The sequence below is a fragment of the Anser anser genome, assembly GCF_964211835.1.
Source record: "Anser anser genome assembly, contig: HAP1_SCAFFOLD_159, whole genome shotgun sequence".
NCBI classification, from domain to species: domain Eukaryota; kingdom Metazoa; phylum Chordata; class Aves; order Anseriformes; family Anatidae; genus Anser; species Anser anser.
In genome coordinates this window covers 206,631-225,845 of record NW_028153762.1, presented here as the reverse complement: position 1 = coordinate 225,845, position 19,215 = coordinate 206,631, and the positions used below count along the sequence as shown (strand labels likewise).

Here is a 19,215-nt window from a genome sequence, read left to right as displayed (position 1 = left end):
TTATCTTCCATTGAGAAGATCACACAACTGTGACATTTCTATATTTGATTTCTGATAGTTGTCTGGCTTTCCAAGAGATAAAATGAAACAGAAGTACCTTTTTCAAAGGAGATTTTACTAAAGGACATAAGGTCACTCCTTCCCTCGTGGAGCTTTTCAGGGATCACCTGAGAGCTTTACCTTTCATTTGCAAAGTAAAAGTCTTCTTGAATTGTGCTTAACATTTGTCTGTTTCACAGAGGAGTCACCAGCTCTCAATTTCCCTCCAAGAAACTCAAATAAGCCATGTATGGTAGGTTGAAATATGTACAAAGGACTAAGTACTAGCTATATATACTACTACAGGATTTTTTATTTTATTTTATTTTTTTGAGAAAGTGAGTGGCCACCAGGGAAACAAACAGCCAATTCCTTTCCTTAGTTTTCTTGCTAGATTCTTCAGTGATGATATCTCTGAGTTTTTTTAAATTTGATGTAAGGTCTCTTCTATAGGACCTGAATTCCTGTCTCCTAAGTACACTCAGTAAGTATCTCACACTTTGGTATTTTTTCTACTTGTTTTACTAGACTGCATTCAATACACACTTGCTTGCTTTGGTTGCTCGAAGCATACAGTATGCTCTTTCTGGTTTAACACAGAATGTGTATTTCTGCTATTTTGATTTCTTACCAGCTGTTGCAGTTATTGGCATAGCTTTGAATTTCACAGAAACATCTGCAAAAATTCCCCCAGTTCTGGTCACGTTAATGATTGGTCCAACATAATTTTCAGCAACTCGCACAGCTGAAGCTGAAAGCTGAAGTGTTCCAAAAGCATCATCATTGGCATTGATAATTACATGAGCTATAGTCTCACCCACTGATCCAAGACGAGGAGAATTTACAACTGAAATATAAAAAAAACCTCTTAGAGCAAGCCTGAAATGCCTCCTATATATGGCTATACTGTTCATATACATACACCTGAGTTTAGTGGATGGCCACTACTAGCTTTCAATAAAATTTTCATTTTAGATTTGGACAAAATATAACTACAAACTGCACAAGCATATTTTTGATGTTTGAATTATATTATGTCAGAAAATCCACATTCTTACTAACTTATTATTCTACCCTGCTGTGGAGCATACAAAACACCAGTTCTTTGAAGAGGTGAGGTACTAGCAAAATTACTTACTTATTTGTCCATAGGACAATAGAATTTTACACTAGCAATGATGAACTATAAGTAACCTTTCAGTTTCCCAGTAGAATTTTTTGTAGTGTTTCCCTTAAAAATCAAGATTAATGTGGGAGAGTCATGGGGGAGAGGGAAGGGAAATTAGGCATGCCAAGAAGCTCTTAAGCATAAATAAGGCTGTAATGACCTGAATTTATCTGATCGGGCAAACATCCTCTACGCTAAAAAGCCAGCATGAAGCTGCAATTCTACACCACTTAATGTTTAAAAGGCTTTTTTCGCTTTCAGTAAGTGCAACTAGCTTATTTCCTATCATTGTGCTTTACAGAAACAACAGGTGAGCAGGTATTAGCACACAAAACCAATACAGTAATACAGTTGGCCTAAAACACCTGGGATAAAGCAGATGCAGAAGGGAGAAAGAAATGTCCACCCCTGACAAAATTTTGTGGTAAAGGAAATATATGCTGACACACAGAATCTTCATACTTAATGTGAGATACTCTGACATATAACTTACAGGATTCTTAACTATACAGAGTTAGGCAGAGGTAAAATTTTACTGTAATTTCAATTGCTGCATTTTATCCTATTAAATATAAATATTAGCCTACATATTTAAGCTTTTGGTTTACATATGAAAGACACTTACTTGGCCGATCCTGTACTTTGTCGATCAAAACAGTATTGTTTAGCTCCACAAAAACAGATTCTGACCTCTCAGGATCATAATCATCCAAAATAGGCAAAGATATTGTGGCTTCGCTTTCATTGGCTGCGAAGATCACATAACCAGTAATGGGTATATAATCTTCTCCTTGTATTGCTCTAACAACATCAGGTGGAAGAAAGGGTGACTTTTCATCATCACCTAAAGTTCTGTATGTAACCACTACTGTACCAAGAAGACCACCAAGCCTTACTATTGTCAGGGAGATATTTTTTGTTTCTTCCTCAACTTTTATTGGTCTGTTTCTCTCAGAAAAGATGAACAGTCCATATGGATCATCATTAGCTAAAACTGTTAATGTTGCATTAGTGTGATTTCCAAGACGACCACTGGACACATTGATGATCAAAACTGAAAACACCTGATCCAGTTCAGGCACGTTGTCAGGAGAAACTTGTATGGTAATATTTGCTCTCACTTGGCCAACATCAAATGTTACATTCCCATATGCAGAGACCAGGTCTTCTGTAAGATCACAGACTATGACCCAATACAGAGTCACCTCAGACAGGGCCCCATGAGTTCTCACAACCTAAGTGGAAAACACAAAGATTTATGTATTTCTTTGTACTATAAGAAAGAAGAACATAAAAGTGTAAAATGGCATACAGCAAAGTCACAGAATCACAGAATATCCTGAGTTACAAAAGATCCACAGGGATTATCAGGTCCAACACCTGACTCCACACAGGACCACCCAAAATCAAATCGCATGTCTGACAGAGTAGTCCAAATGCTTCTTGAACTCTGGCAGCTCAGTGCTGTGACCATGTCCCTGGGGAGCCTGTCCCAGTGCCCGACCACCTCTGGGTGCAGAACCTTTCCCTAACCCCCAGCCTGACCCTCCCCTGTCCCAGCCCCGTGCCGTTCCCTCGGGTCCTGTCGCTGTCCCCAGAGAGCAGAGCTCAGCGCCTGCCCCTCCGCTCCCCTCGTGAGGGAGCTGCAGGCCGCCATGAGGCCTGCCCTCGGCCTGCTCTGCTCTGGGCTGAACAAACCCAGGGACCTCAGCCGCTCCTCATACTTCTTGCCCTCTAGACCCTTCACCACCATAGTAGCCCTCCTTTGGATGCTCTCTAATAGTTTATGTCCTTCATATATTGTAGCACACACAGTGCTAGAGGTGAGGCTTCACCAGCACAGAGCAGAGCAGGACAATCCCTTCCCTTGACCATCCAGCATTGCTGTGCCTTATGCTCCAGAACACAGTTGACCATTTTGGCTGCTAAGGCACACTGCTGGTTCATATTTCTCTTGCTGTCAAGCAAAACCCCCAGATCCCTTTCCATGGGGCTGCTCTTCAGCCTCTTGTCCCCAGGCCTGTCCGTACAGCCAGCATTGCCCCTTGCCAGGTGCAGAATCCAGCACTTCCTCGTTTAACTTAATTCCAGTCAACTGTGACCTCTCCAGACTCCAAGACTATTGAAAAATTATTGAGAGAGGTCTTGCAATGACATCAGCCAGCTCTTTCTGTACTTTGGGATTAATCCCACTGGACCCCATAGACTTATATGCATCCAGCTGGAGCAGCAAATCCTGCACAAGTTCAAAGTTGGCTGGGAGTTTATCATCATCACAGTCCTGAAATTCAGAGCTTTGGGTGTCCCCGAGCCCATCATTGGTGTTAAAGACAGAGGCAAAGAAGGCATTAACCTCTGCTTTATTGGCGTACTTATTTGTGAGGTTACCAACCTCAACAAGTAATGGATCAATGTTTTCTCTGCTCCTCCTTTTGCTGTTAGCATACTTTAAAAAAAGCACTTTTTGTTGTCCCCACAGTACTGGCCAGCTTCAACTCTGAGTGAACATCACCTCTGTAGTCCTTGTTCAACTGACCTTGCTTCCAATGCCCACAGATTTTCCTTTTTCGCCTAAATTCTAGAATAAGATCCCTGCTCAGCCAAGCTGGCCTTCTGCCCAGCTTGCTCAACTTCTGACTCTTTGGAATTGCCTGTTCCTGTGCTCTTAAGAGGTGTTACTTAACTAACCAGCACTGATGGACTCCAATACCTTCAAAAGCAGGTTCCAAGGGGACCTCACAAACTAGTTCACTGAGTAGTCTGAAGTCTGCTGTCTCCATAGCTAGGGCTGAACTTTTGCTGGCAGTTTTCCTCCTATTACCAAAGATTTTAAACTCAGCCATCTCATGGTCACTATGGCCAGGACAGCCTCCAATCACCACTTCACCCACAAGACCCTCACTGTTTACAAGCAACAAATCTGGAGGGCACCTTTCTTAGTCAGCTTCCAGAGTAACTGTACCAACAAGTTATTGTTAACGTGCCTCAGGAATTTCCAGTACCTGTTTGTATTGGCTGTATGGTATTCCCAGCTAACATCTGGGAAGTTGAAGTCACCCACAGGGACAAGGGCAGATGACCTAGAGATATCCCTTAGTTCATTATAGAATAATTTGGCAATGTTGTCCTCCTGGCTGGGTGGTCTATAGCAGACTCCCACAACAACTTCATCTTATTGTTATAACTTATTTCCATGTCCCTTAATCCTTACCCGGAGGATCTTAAGCATGTCATTGCCAACTGCAAGCTGCACACAATCCAGCCCCTCCATTATATACAGTGCAAAGTCATTGACATGATGAGTTAAAAATAAACTAATTTTAAAAACAGTGTAATCTTTATCATCTTAGCTTTGCTGTATTTGTTGTGTCATCAGCACTTACTTTAAAATATTCATACCTCAAATGTAAACAAGTAGAAGTAAATTTAAACTTATATAAAACATTTTAGTTTTAAGCTGAAAGATACACTTTAGAAAGTGAAGTATAAAATGTCAAGACAAATGTACATGATAAAGTTAAGTTAAAATGCTGTAGACCTATTATAAAAATATTGCAGAATGCTCTGTAAAATAGACATAAAAGAGGATTGCATAGCAATATGAGACCCAAAACTTTCTAACCTGCAACATAATATTGCTATCTCCATCTTCAGGCTCAGTTCCATTTACCGAGAGTGACTCAGTACTGAACTCAAAGACGCCATGAGCATCATCAGAAGCCTCAATAGTCACAACGATGTGGGATGCAATTCCCAAGCTGGCTGTAAGTGCAAGTGCCAAAATGAGTTATTTTTTTATACCATCTTTTCTTAAAAGCTAAGGAAGTTTGTTACAAAAAGCACACAGAAAAGCATAACTGGAATATTTCTGCTGTTTTGCATTTTGTGGTGTGTTTTTTTTTTTGTTTTAAATGTGGAATAATTATCCACATGGATAAGGAACTCACTTTCAATAATGCAGTCCTGGCAGCCCTTCTATGGAACAACACTCCAAAGCAACATATAAAATGCAAATATTTTAAGAGAGGATCAAAAATAAAATTACTTGTCTAATTAAGGAAAATGAACTAGAATTTAGGGTAGGGGAGAGTTACGTGGTAAAACACAGTGTAAGCAGTGCAGACAGGACAAAAGCAGGTACTATTTTAACTGAAGCTGGAACAAAGAAAAAGCTAGTCCAGGAAATTCTACTACTGTAATGATCATCTTGTGTGAGATAACTTGCTGCTTAGAAAGAGAAAGAGCCTGGCATTTTAAAAAAAATCTGGAAACACAGAAGAGGAAACAACACTTCCCAGGAAGTTCCAAAAAGTGGTTAAACCACAGACTTACTCTCAGGTTCAAACTGAACTCCTTTGTATTTTCAAATAAAACAGAAAATCAGGCTGTCACTGTGGAATAAATTATTTGATTTCGATAATGGGTGCTAACACAATATTTTCAGGTCTCTAGGGTTTAATTCAAAATCCGCCATCATTAGCGTTTCCCTCATAGTAGGTGCTTTTGTTTTCATCTTATTTCTGCATATTGTATGTTTTTAATTTTCTCAAGATTAAATTATCTTTGTTTTCTGTATGTTGTGACAAAAATAGACTTCAAAAATGAAAAATAATCAAAGCATTCTTTTAGAAAAAAAAGAGCTAACACCACTTTTTATTAAGAGTATTTTTGAGATGCAGAGATCAAAGCATAAAGCAAGTGGCAAAAGAAAGTATCAAAACACACAGTCAGGTAATTTTTAAATTACCTTAAATTTAAAAAGTTTCTCTCCTCTTTGCTCTCCAGAAAATTTTACAAAATTTACAAACAAAGCTAATTTTTCTAACTACTTCTGGAATAACTACATTGTGTTCTATAAAAATACAGCTTTGAAGATAGAGAAGCTGTTATTTTCTGTATTACGGTTAGTATTGACTGTTGTTGAAATTAAGCCTTTTTTAAAATGGGAAAGAATGTTTTGACAGGACTCTATGATATATCTCAAACCACAAGCAAAATAACACTATGATAAACTGTGTCAGTAGTGTAGTTCATGAGGGATATTACAGTTAGCATAAAGAAATAAAGATTAATCCAAAATGCTTACCATGCTGATGGACAGTTGGAAGGAAGAAATCCATGTTCCCATCACCACTACCACTGCCATCATTTCTAAAGAGCTCAGCAACTTTAAGATGACAGACATACAGATATATACACATATATACATTTATAAATCAGAGCGCAAGCAAAGAGAAATTTAAACTATTCTGGACAACAGGAAAAAAAGAGGGAAGCACTCTAGGAAGGTATCAACTTTGCTTCTGAAAGTGTACAGGAGTTCTAATAAAGACTGAAATATTTACATATGCCACCTCTTACTTAATTTATGACATTGGAAATAGCAATGGGAAGTCAGAATGAAAGAAAACACATACACATAGTTTATCTTTCCTCTCTTTCCCTCTTTGTGTCCCCATTTTGTATTTCCCCTTTCTCACTCCTAACTGAGGCTTGTCATGGAGGAATCTAAATTGAAAAAAAAAAAAAAAAAAAAAGGTAGGGGAGACGATAAAGTCCCTCAAGCTCCTTATTCTAATATTTTCTCACAAAGTGAAAATGTTGGGAAAATCTGCAGAAAACTTAACTAATGGGGACTTCATAAGCTTTGTGTTTGTGTTGGAAAGGCCAAAAAGAAGGCTCATTTTAAAAAGGCTATATAGTTACTGGATTACTAAAGTTAGTTGTAAATTTTCTGTCACAACAATTTGAAAGAGAAAAGTTTGACTCCTTTTAACAAAACAACTATTCAACCAAAAAGACAAAATACGTGAAAAGTCTCAAGACTTTACCAAAAGAATCACTGAGACCATGTTGCACCATAGACACATACAATCATAGCAGAGAGCTGGATTAATTCAAGGAAATCTGATACATCCTCCCAGAAGGGACCACACTTGCAATTTCTGAATTGTTTAAAAAAATAACATCAGTTTAAAAAAAAAAAATCAATTTATGGCTGTCAGTGTTTCTAATTACTTTTCCCTCCAACAAGCTTTACAATCTCCGTTAAAATTTTTCTCAAATGGAAAAAAAAATCTGTAAGGTATTCAGGGGTTTATGTGGCAGCACCACTATGCTTTGCCGTCCCTTCAGACTAGCCCTTCAAACCAATAATTCTTTCAAGTGTTTGTCTTGTTCTTACAGACAGTTATCTACGAGCTACCTCTGCAGCTACAGCTCAGCAAACTCCCTATGGCCCTCAACATCCACAGCCTATTACTGCTATAATCCATTTGACCTATGTATTGCAGTTCTTCTGATTTCACTCATGTGGAAGAAAAAACAAAACAAAACAAAAAAAAACCCAAAACAAACAAACAAAAACACAACACTTTGACTGTTTAGCCTTAAATATTTTATAAATATTCCATATTTTTGAAATGCAACATATTGCTAATATATTTTTGCATTATTTTAGTTCTCATTACCAACCATGAAGTTATACAAAGTGAAAAGCAGCAATTGCCTTTAGATGACCTAACAGATGGCAGTGATACACTTTCCCTAATACATGGTAATAATATACTTGCTATGGGATCTGGTTGTTTCCACCAAGGATTAAGAAAAGAACTGAGGAACAGTTCTTCCCTACGAAAAAAGACAGCTGTATGGGGGTGGGGATGTAGAGGTGCTTTTTGTTTGTTTTCAGAAATAACATAGAAAATAATGCCAAGAAAGACAAGATTTTTATGAACGAGTAGAGGTCATGAAAATACAACTAAGGGACTGATATATGTGCCTTACCTCCTCCCTCTGGGTTCAACAGCTCCACTTTAAACGTTTTTTCTAATTCAGGAATAGTATTATCAGTGATGTTAACAGTAATGTACTTGTATCTTTCTCCTGGCTGAAATTCCAGTGTACCCACAACAGCCTGCAATATAAGAGCTCTTCATATTTTTGTTCAAGTCTAATGTTTTCATCCATATAAAAAAAAGAAACAGAACCTTCATTTTGTCTTTTTCAAAACATCTACTTTTCCTCACTTAAGCTTTAAAAAAAAATCTGAAAAATCTGTTTTACAAAAGAAAAAAAAAAAGAAGACATCTAAGTTGACATACTGGTGAGCATCTGCATTCATGTACATTTTTCTTATTTTTCTGCACAAATGATCAGTTGGACAAGCAAGTGCAGATACATGCAGGTTATTTTGCTAGGCATATACAAATCCCAGTATGTACAAGCATAATGTTAACCTGTACATGCACTTGAATAATATGGTCTGTAACAACAGCAAAACTCACAAATTGCTACACTGAAAACTCTGTTAAGAAAAAAAAAAAAAGTTCAAAACCAGAGGCTTTTCCTAGACAATGCAACTTACTGCAGAGAAAAGAATGGAGAAGTCACATGATGTATATTTTTAAGTGAATATTACATATCCATTTGCCACATCACCTTGTAAAGTAGTCTTTCTGTGAAAGAATCATAGCTGGGCTAGAGCAGTCAAACTGAAAGCTATCTCCACGATAAATAACTCTAATTAATTCCAAAACAATTATACCACCTTGGCAGTTGCCATACCTGATAATCTTTGGGACTGAAAGCTGTGACTGGCACTGTTCTGTATTCCACCAGAACTGTTCCAAGAAGGCCTTGTGCACGAACTACCAGTAATCTGACGTGTCCAGCTTCTTCTTTAATAGTAATATGGGGCACAGAAGAGGCTGGAAGAATCATTTTATCACCTGGCTGAGGAGGTGGCCCCACAGAGAACTGGAGCAGACCTGGAAGACAAGAATTACTACTTACATGGCTTTTCATAACAAATTTTAAAGATGATAAACAATTTAAATAAAGTGATTGATAACATATCTTGTGATGGTTCTGAAATTAAAAACCACATATACCAGTATACCCTTAAGCCTCAATCACACTATTTCCAGAGATGTGCTGTGTGCCTTACCCTCTCTCACTGATATTCTTGTCAGTCTTGATAAAAGGCACAGCACAATAATAAAACCTTCTCTTCCCAAAAGAGCCTCACAGGCCACGGTTTTGCGTATTTACTGGTACAAGACATATGGAGAAATGACTCTCATTGTCAGGAATTCTCATTTGATGAAAAACCTGGACAGGATCAACTACATGCAGAGCCTTTATTTGCCCTCACAAGAGAATCATTGCTTGTTTGGGCAGGGAAGATTTGAGGCCTTTTTGTAAAATTATAAAAGAAAACTAATTCAGTATTCATTCATGTATATAAACAATGAATTAATTCAAGTTAGATAAAGTGGAATATATGAGATTGCTTCCTCAACTATTACAACCAAGCAAAGTTTTCATCTGACTGGAAAGAACTACACAATAATCTGAAACAAAGCTGTATAATTCCCATCATTGTTACCGTATGGGTGGTCACTGGCTTTGATGCTGATATCAGTAGTTTCCTTTTCTGGATCTATACTTGCTCCACTGGTAGGAGTTGAACCTAGTTTCCCATCTCCAGACACTGCAGAGACTAATGTCACACGGAAATATTCATTTAACTCCGGAATGTCATCATCAATAACATGCAAATTTAACACCTAGAGAAGGACCAAATCATGGAGAAATCAAACCATGCAACATTCTTTGATTAGTCAGTCAGCTGTATCTGCTGTATAGTTCTGAAAGCAAAGGACACTATTTTTGCTCTCCACATAAATTCAACTAATTTCTAAGATAACATTTTATGTCTAGAATATGCTTTCCAAAAACAATGCTTCCAAGCTACTGGAAATGGAAGGCATATTTTCTGAATTGTTTCAAACTACATAAATAAGTGATAATAAATACTTGTTTGGTTGGTTTTGTATATCTTCACAAAAGCAGAGTTTAATTTCCATGTACTGAACATGAAATATCTGATAAATTTTAAAATCTTTTTGAAATTATGCTTATGAAGAGACATTACAGTGATTAATCCAATTTAGAGAGCAAATAAATTGAGCTTATTATACCACCTGACACTTTGACCTGCAGATCATACGATTTACTAACATAACCTTGCTCTAAACACGCTAACACATTCACTTCAGAAAATTCCATCTTTCTTTATGTTTCGATATGGTCGGACAAACATATAGAAAACATTTAAGTAGCTGATCATATTTAGAGGCATGGTAATGAGTAGATTACAAATGTCAGTTGAAAGTCCCTTAGGATATCCCACCTGAAGAGCAGCTTGCTACCAGCCCGTTTCTTAGAGCCATGCACATTAGCTCCTCTGTATGTATGCAGTAAATTGGACCAGTAAGCTGTGTAGCAAGAGCCTACATCAGCCATTTTCTGCCACTAGATAGAGTAATGTGGGCCTCGTCTATGTTGCCATGCTAGAAAAGCTTTGGAAATTTCTGCTATATATGATTGTATGAAATGCAGTAATATCATTTCACAGAGAAATAAAGCTGAATGAACAAACTATTATAACATGAATGAACTATTTTCAGATACCACACGCTTTTGCCAGTCATCACATTATCCAGATTCACAGTTCTAGTGAAGTCACTGGGATCCCTGCAAATGACTTCAGCGAATTTGAGTCCACATTGACTTCTGCAGCCTGATATAAGTGAAACTGAGGATGGTATTTTCTACTCACAATTCATCCTTATTATACAAACAATAATAGAAAGTGTATGTTGTTTCTACAGTACTGTGGTCCCGCACCACTTCTTCAAATAAATTTAACAATTCTGTGCTGTACATCAGGATTGAATTCATTGAAACAGATTATTTTTATTTCTATTTCTAGCACACGCTGTTTATTACCACAGAATTTTAATCATAGGACAGCCCACGTTGGATGGGACATCAAAAGATGAAGTTCAATGTTTCATGGAAAAAAAAAAAATAGATGAAATAATCCAGCACCATGTTCAACTGCATCTTAAGCACCCCTGGTGATGGGAATTCTACCATAGAACCATACATTGGTTTGGGCTGGAAGGGACCTTAAAGCCCACCCAGCGCCACCCCCTGCCATGGGCAGGGACACCTCCCCCCAGCCCAGGCTGCCCTCAGCCCCATCCAGCCTGGCCTTGGGCTCTGCCAGGGATGGGGCAGCCGCAGCTCCTCTGGGCAGCCTGGGCCTGGGCCTCACCGCCCTCTGAGGGAAGAATTTCCTCCTTCGCCCCCTCCCTCGCCCTGCTGCCCACGCTGCTGTTGGTGCAGCCCAGGGTACGGGTGGCTTTCTGGGCTGCAAGCACACATTGCCGGCTCATGTCGAGCTTCTCATCAACCACCACGCCCAGGTCCTTCCCCCCCCAAGGGGTGCTCTCAGTGCTTTCTCTGCCCAGCCTGTGTTTGTGCTTGGGATTGCCCTGGCCCAGATGCTGAGGTCGGGACAACCCGACCCTGTCCCTAAGGAAGTCGTTCCAGTAGTTGTAAAAAATTTCAAGACAAAACCTCTCCCACTCTATCTTTGTACTCTTTGCCCTCTGTCTTCTCCTGTGGTTTCTTGAGAAGAGAGAGCCTCTGTCAACTCTGGAGCTGCCCTTTAGGTACTGTAATAATGGGATCAAAGTCCCCTTCTAAAGGGTGAAAAGATCTAACCCCTTGAGTCTTTCCTTAGAGGACAGGTTCTCCAGCTCTTTGATCATCTTTCTGGCCCTCTTTTGGACCTCCAGTCTGCCCACATAATTTTTTAATTGTGGGCCTCTGTAGCTTTGAATTCCTACTCTTCAGTGTATCCTGGTATCCTGGTATTTCTTTTTTCTTTTTCTTTTTTTTTTAAACTAATTCAGATAAGGAATTTCGTAAGACTTTTAGAAAGCTTTCTCAGAAGCAGCTAAAGCTTCCCTTATGTATCATTTCTCTTTCTCTCCCCCAACTCAGAGATGCAATTCTGATTACCAATTTCAGGTGTCTCTAAGGCCAGAATATTGAATAATTTCCTTATGTTCCAGTTGCTCGCACACTTTATGCAGAGGAATAGATTAAAGCAGACAGTAATCATTTCAGGGAGACTCAAAAACAGCTATTGTTACAAGAACACCTTTAATCTCCTGTTTCTGATTTTGAATTTAAAAGGAGACAGAACCTGGATAGCCTTGAGTGCAAGAACAGCAATGAATCTTACTATTGCCTATTTAATTGTTGTGGACATAAATTTGAGTTACAACACTCAGATCAAACCTGATCATTTTCCAATTTCGAAAGTACATGGACTATCTACACTTTTTAAAGTATATGTACACATACACATAAATACAGTTAATATTTTTTATGTATATGTACATATATCTAATATGTACATGCACACATGGTGACTTTTGAACTGACATATACACAGAGCTACAAATAACACTTTCTTGTTGTCAGGGATGGAAAAAAAGAAAGAAAGAAAATATATATATAACAAAAAAATAACAACATAAAATAACAAAATAAAAAATAATAAGAAGAAAAGCCATGTGAAGTAAACACTCTCTAGTATGCAAACCAGCCAAGCACCCTCAGAAGGTATTTTCCAGGAGGTTTGTAAAGGACAGGATGAATTGTTAATAGGAAGGTAGGGTTTACCTCTGATCTCTGCCAAGGAACGAATGTGATAGTGCCACTGCTATTAGAAAAATCGGTAACAGAGTAATTAATGCCAGTGGAATCAACCTGTGAGATAATGTACTTTATATACACATAGTCTAGGGCTCCCCTTGTACGCTCCACAACACAGGATATAGTGGAACCTTCATCAGCAGTCTGGAAGAAAGCAAAAATTTGGAACGTTTATTACTGTCAAAGTAAATCAAGGCAATTTCATTAAATAACACGAAAATATTTAATGCCAGACAAATGTTCAAGTAAAAAATTGCTGTCATGTTACTTTCAGCTCTTTTGGAGTGTTAGGAAGCTGAAACTGACCTTGATGCCAATCAGAACAATCCTAGTGGAATCTGCAAAAGTCTGATGCCTCCCTGAGGACTATTAAGGTAACAAATAACAATACACTGCAGTTCGTCCTGGACACAACCCCTTTCCTAAAACTATGCGTCAGAGACAGAATCAATATGCTTGAAATGTACCTGTCGAAAGCAAATGAAACTATTGCTTTATAATAACGTCAATATTGTAATTTTCCTTAGCAATAATTTAAAGAAAGATTTGGATCAGCACTTTCTCTAACCAGACACACTATGGATAGAAATAAACTATACCATCATCATTCAGAAAAACAGATTTTTCTCTTCTACTGTCCTCCTTACAATTCTGTATCTTCACAGATAACATGACTTCTGCAGCGACAACGTCACGTCTCTGGAATGAAGCTTTAATTGGTACTGACCTTCTATTTTAGAAAATAACGTTCATAAAATTAACATAGAAAATAATTTTATCTGAAAGTTATTGGAAAGGTTAAAGCTATCTTATGCATTAGATAAATTTCAGGGCTGCTTTGTAAGAAAGCATAGATACTGTGTGTGACTTCAGCTGCCTAGTAGACAGATATGCACAGTTAAACTACTGGTAAAAAAATGCTGTGTTCCTGCATCACCACTAAGAGCTCTAATACTTCCCTGGTGAAATGGACATATGATAGGTGCAAAACAATTACCGTGCCATATAATTATTTTTTTTCTTCATGGTTGGCTGATGATCTGTGGCATCACAGCGTATCAGAGGTACTTGAACCTGAAGGAATCTATTATCATAGCATATGGTAGGCACACAATAAGCAAACTGAACCAAACTGAAAACTAGTATCACTCAGGCAAGACAGTTATTTTAAAAACATCATAAGCACTTTGATTAAAAAAGAATGTAATTAAAGCTCATAAGAGTTCCCAAATGAAAACTGTATTAAATTTTTTTTTCCACAAAATAATCCAATACCAGTAGAGATAGCTATCATGTTATTCCCCCTTATAATTGATTAAAGAAGTAAAGAATGATTTATGTTTATTTCAAGCCTCCTCAAAAAGTAGCAAGTTTACACTCTGCATATAGAATGGATACCACTGAAAAAAGATTTCATCTGTTAAAACTAAAACAACAAAAAAACCCACTACTAAATCAACCAACTGACATCAAACATATGCAAATTATAACTTAGTTTATGACAGCAAATGAAGGTGGAAAAATCCATAACACTTTGTCATTGCATGATCTCTAGTAAAATTATCTCAAACACATCATGTGACACAGAAAACTAAAATAAAAATCTTTGCAATAATCCATTCTCAAAAAAAAACCAGAGAATTAAATCTTACATTTTAACTGGTAACTCAAATGTAACAGAAGTGAAGGTAAAATATTTTTCTAGAAAAAAAAAATTAAGCCTTAGTCTTCAGTTTATATAGTAAACTAAATTTTCTTAACCATTTTTTTCTTTAGTTTTTTAAAATTATATAGTAAATCCCAGTGGAACTGAGGTTGTATTAACAGAACATATGCATCTCCAAATCCTAGGAAAACTTTGCTTAACCACAAAAGCAAACACTGCAAAATCTAGGGTTTGTTCAGGTCACTTGGTCCTGCCATTTAGCTTTCTGTGCCTGAAATATCACCTACAATTTCCATTATGACCACCTTACCTCAGGGATACATGCTCCAGTGAAGCCAAATAAACCATTAGCATTATCACTTTTCTGTATTCTTAATCTTGCTGTGGTGTTTTCTTGTGAAATTCGAGCTCCACCACGCACAGAAATGAGCTTTAGTATGAATAATTCTTCTCCTTCTTCCTCTTTGTCATCCTTTGCAGACACGATGAATGATTTATTGGTCTCTCCTTGCCAATACTCCAAATACCCAGAGACAGGGTGGACATCACTTTTTGCAGGAGTTGCATGAAGTTCATAGATCTCTGCTCGTGTCAACTTACGCTCATAAAGCCTTACATCCTGCATTAACCCTGTGTACCTACTGCTGCCGTTGATTCCTGCTCCAATTCTTACTATTCCTGGACCTGAGAAGGAAATTATAATTTTTTCTCATGTTATTGTATTTGTATGAAACAGTCAGCAACTGACTACCTGTTTTTCTTAAAAACCAATGGTAAACTGTTCATTGTCCCTGGATGAGGAATCATATTGATCTTGAGATCCAAAATCAGGAGGTTCCTTGAGCCTCATCTCAATGTTACAGGTAAGTCCTCACAGGCCAAACAATTCCATCCTATGCTGTCCAAGTTTTTCATCCTATTAGTTCTAGCAGCACATTATCATCATCCCTCATTTTTATAAGTCTTAGAGACTTGAGGCTCCCTCTTTCCTCCACAGATTTTCAGAGCAGAACTGCAACCCCTTTTAGCCCTTGTTTTGCTGAACAAATCCTACTTTGTTTCCCTCTGCTAGGGCAGCTGATCCATTCTGATGATACTCATGATTACTGCATTAACCCTTCTGGACATCCATTTCATCCACCACACTGTAATTCCATGCAAATTCCAAACTCTTTTTACAACAGCATTTATATTTCTCTGTCTCCAAACTATAGGATCACAGCTGCCTCATATTCATTCCTACTCTATCCTATTCTGTGCCATGCTATGCTCTTGTGCTAAAACACACACATCAGCTGTTTTCAGTTGCCTTTCAGAAAACGAAAGAAAACAAACAAACAAAAAAAGCTGTGCTCTTCAGTGTATTGTCATACATATGACACTGAGTGGCAGTTGTAGAGATGAGCAACCACAGGAACTGATAAAAGTCCCAGGGCACAAAGTGGAGGATGCTGAGAAAAACTGGGCTGCTATGCACACCACTGTGTATTACCCAACATTCAACGGAGAGAGATGACATACTTGCCTTACTATTGCATTATCCCCAGACACACGCCATCCCCACTAATAAAGAAAATTTACAGCACAGACATATCCTTCTAGCAATAAAAGCATCATTGCATTTCACATATATTTGTTCTAGAAACCGAGGGAGGGAAAAAAAAAAAACCTCTCAGCCTCTCAGCTTAGCTACAGTACTGCAAGTGTGATGGAAATTACTAATTGCAGAAGTACTATTCTTTTTACAAATGGAAAATTTGATTTCTTAAACTTCAACCTGGAATTTTAAAAGCAGAAATAAAATAGTACACCATACAATTAATAGTCCTCTACTCTCACTCAACATCGCAGCAGTTTGAATTTTTTAGAACATTCACACAATTTCCATAGGCTTTCTGAAAATCCTCAAAGAATTCTTATCCATTCCTTTCAATTAACTTAACAGATATAATCATTTCAGTGTATTTCTTCCACCTTTGAAGTGGCTAGACTATGCATTTCAGAGCTTTATATATGGAGAAAAATAGCAAAGGCTCACCATCAAGAATTGCTTCTCCTTTTAGACTCTTCATTCCTCCCAGAACTAGAATTCCATCAACGTAAAATTCAATTATACTTTCATCCAGAGTAATCAGAACGTGAAGCCAAGTATTCTCATCCAGGTATTTCATGACTGATGTTTTAGCCATGTATGTCATATTGGACCCTAATGCTGTATAATGAAGCACTACAGAAACATGAGAATCATTTGTCTGAATTTTCACACCATAATATAAAGTCCCATTATCGTTATCCTTTTCAACTATATAGCCATCTGTACTGACATTAGGAATTAACCAAGCTGAAAATGTAAAATTGGTTACTGCATTATTTCCATTGTTATGGGTATTCAGGACCGATAATGCCAAATGCATCCTCTTTTCCACTGAAATACAGAGCGTCTGTTCCACTGTGATGGCGCCTCATGTGGGGCTGTGATTGTACTGAGCTTGGGAATGATCCAAGCAACAAGAAATCTACCATTGATGGCAGTCCAGCTTGGAAGGTACTAGACAGTATTTCCCAACCTAGTCGGACAACACCAAAGGTGCCTTGCTGTCTCCAGATGGTGAAGTCCGTAATATAGGAAAGGTCATCTTCAGAAAGAGTATCTTCCACTATCTCTCTGTCCTGGCTCTCTGGATCTATAACAAACACTCCAAAAGGGTCATCATTGAAAGGGATCATGACAGTTACAGTAGGACTGGTTTCAGATAACTGACCACCAGGACCAGGAGACCCACCTGCGTAATAGAAGTTAGAGTAAAAGTTAATGATTAAACAACACACTCAGAAAAAAGTTTCAAAGTACTTTTTTTTTTTTTTAATAAAACAAGTTTCTAAAAAAACCTCAAACCCTCCTTTAAGATCCTCTGGACTTATAGCAAATGATCTAACTTGAAAATTACATAGGTTAATTGTATTATTCTTAAAACACTGTGCTGATGTAATTTCAGTAGAAAACAAACCCACATGCTATTTTTCAGCTGTAAAACACACAGATGTCTTTCAGGTGAAACATGACAAGGTCCATCTTTTCTTAATTAGCCAATAAGGTAGGTTACCTTTGATTCGTTTGATAAGCATGGGGGCCAAATTCAATTCTTGTATTGCTCAAAGACTTACAGGAATAGAGAATGGCAAAATCTTGCCTGTTGCCTCTGATACAGAAGTACATACACCTTGCAGAAACAGTAACCAGTTGTGTGTTAAAACTGCTGCCCAGTCCTGGTGTTAGTCATCTATCTTTGCACAGTAAGAATTCATGATATGAAGATCATGTTGTGAATGGAGAATCTCCGTGTTCAAAGTGTACAGTGATCTACCTGTTATAAGCAGGAAATCTTTTGTACATCCGTATGGACTTCACTTACAGGAAAGGCCAACACACATTTTCACTTGTATCAGAGCACAGAAGACCATGAATAGTACTAAAGTGGAATTAATCCAGATTAGGAAATGTGTCCAGTAGCAATTTAAAGTTGTAATTTAAGTCATGTGAAGTGGTAACTACAAGTATTTTACCTCCTCTAGGGAAACAAACAAACAAAAAAGCAACCTCTATTATGGTAGACACACATAACCTTTAATACCTTTGTTATTTCTTTGTTAGTATCTTTGTTTTATATTTTGTGCATGGAGATCTATGTATCTGAAATTCAGAACTCTTGGTTTTTGAAATGAAACTTCTGAACTTTAAGAAGTTTAATTTCAAAAACCAAGAGGCATCCCTTTTAAAGTTCAGATCACCAAAATGTGTTTAACAGTAATTCGGGAACTGAGTAACTCTCTATATATGGAAATCAAGATTAAATGAAAAATAAGACCTAAAACCTTACCAGAAAAGCATAGGATATCAAGACATGATTCAAAGCAATGCTCTTTCTAGTGTTGGTTTCTTTTTGATTGATTAAACATAACTCTTTTCTACCAGATATGAAGGAAATGGTGATATGGAAGACAATACCTGAAGCATTCACCAACTTTAGAATGTAAAATTCATTGAATTCAGGAATTCTATCTGAAATGGCACGTAGTGTTATTGACTTCGACCTTTCACCATCCATGAAGCACACAGTCCCATAAGTTTCATAGAATTCTTCTCCTGGCTTCAGTGCAGAGTTATTATCAAACAACTGCCAGGTCAAAGAAACATTGCCGAAGTGTCCTCTGTGTCTCAAAATCCTGTTCAGTGATACAGAAAGAATGAGAGTCCTGGCAGGCATGCATCAGCGTTGAGTAGAAAAGGAAAATGTGGAGACTCCTTTTACTGTAATCTTCCTTACAGTAAGAAGTAATATACTATGTAATATAAAGTAAAATGCTAATATACTACAACTGTTCCATGAAGCCTTCCTTTTAAAGGCAACCACTTTTGCAGTACAATTCTACTCCCGGAATACGTACTTTAGAAAACAGAAGTAGCATACGCAGGTCCATGCAGAATACTACTGTGAAGCTACACATCACTGTGTCTTGTAATTCCAATTTATAATAATAAATATGAATGCATAATAGTTCAGAAAGTTAACATTAAAAATTAATATACTTGGACACTCTTAGACAGGAAAGAGAATCATCTACATTTAACCACAAACGTTTCTCCTTTCAGTCATCAAGTCTACTTAAACTTTTTCTTACACTTGTATTAAATTAGAATTACATTCTACGGCTTTCAGAAATCTACTGTTATTTGTGATTAAGAACGTAGTAAATGAAAAGA

General features: G+C 37.5%; 1 protein-coding gene across 1 annotated transcript; it reads right to left on the bottom strand.

Annotated features, from left to right (window-relative positions):
* Window positions 1-282: 282 nt before the first annotated feature.
* Window positions 283-4,980, bottom strand: LOC310891531 (adhesion G-protein coupled receptor V1-like). Its single transcript, XM_083853800.1, has 2 exons — window positions 4,830-4,980; window positions 283-2,442 (listed from the first exon to the last, which is right to left on the bottom strand). Exons 1-2 carry the CDS (start codon window positions 4,836-4,838, stop codon window positions 1,786-1,788), a joined length of 666 nt encoding a protein of 221 aa, XP_083709926.1. The 5' UTR covers window positions 4,839-4,980; the 3' UTR covers window positions 283-1,785.
* Between the last annotated feature and the right edge of the window lie 14,235 nt (window positions 4,981-19,215).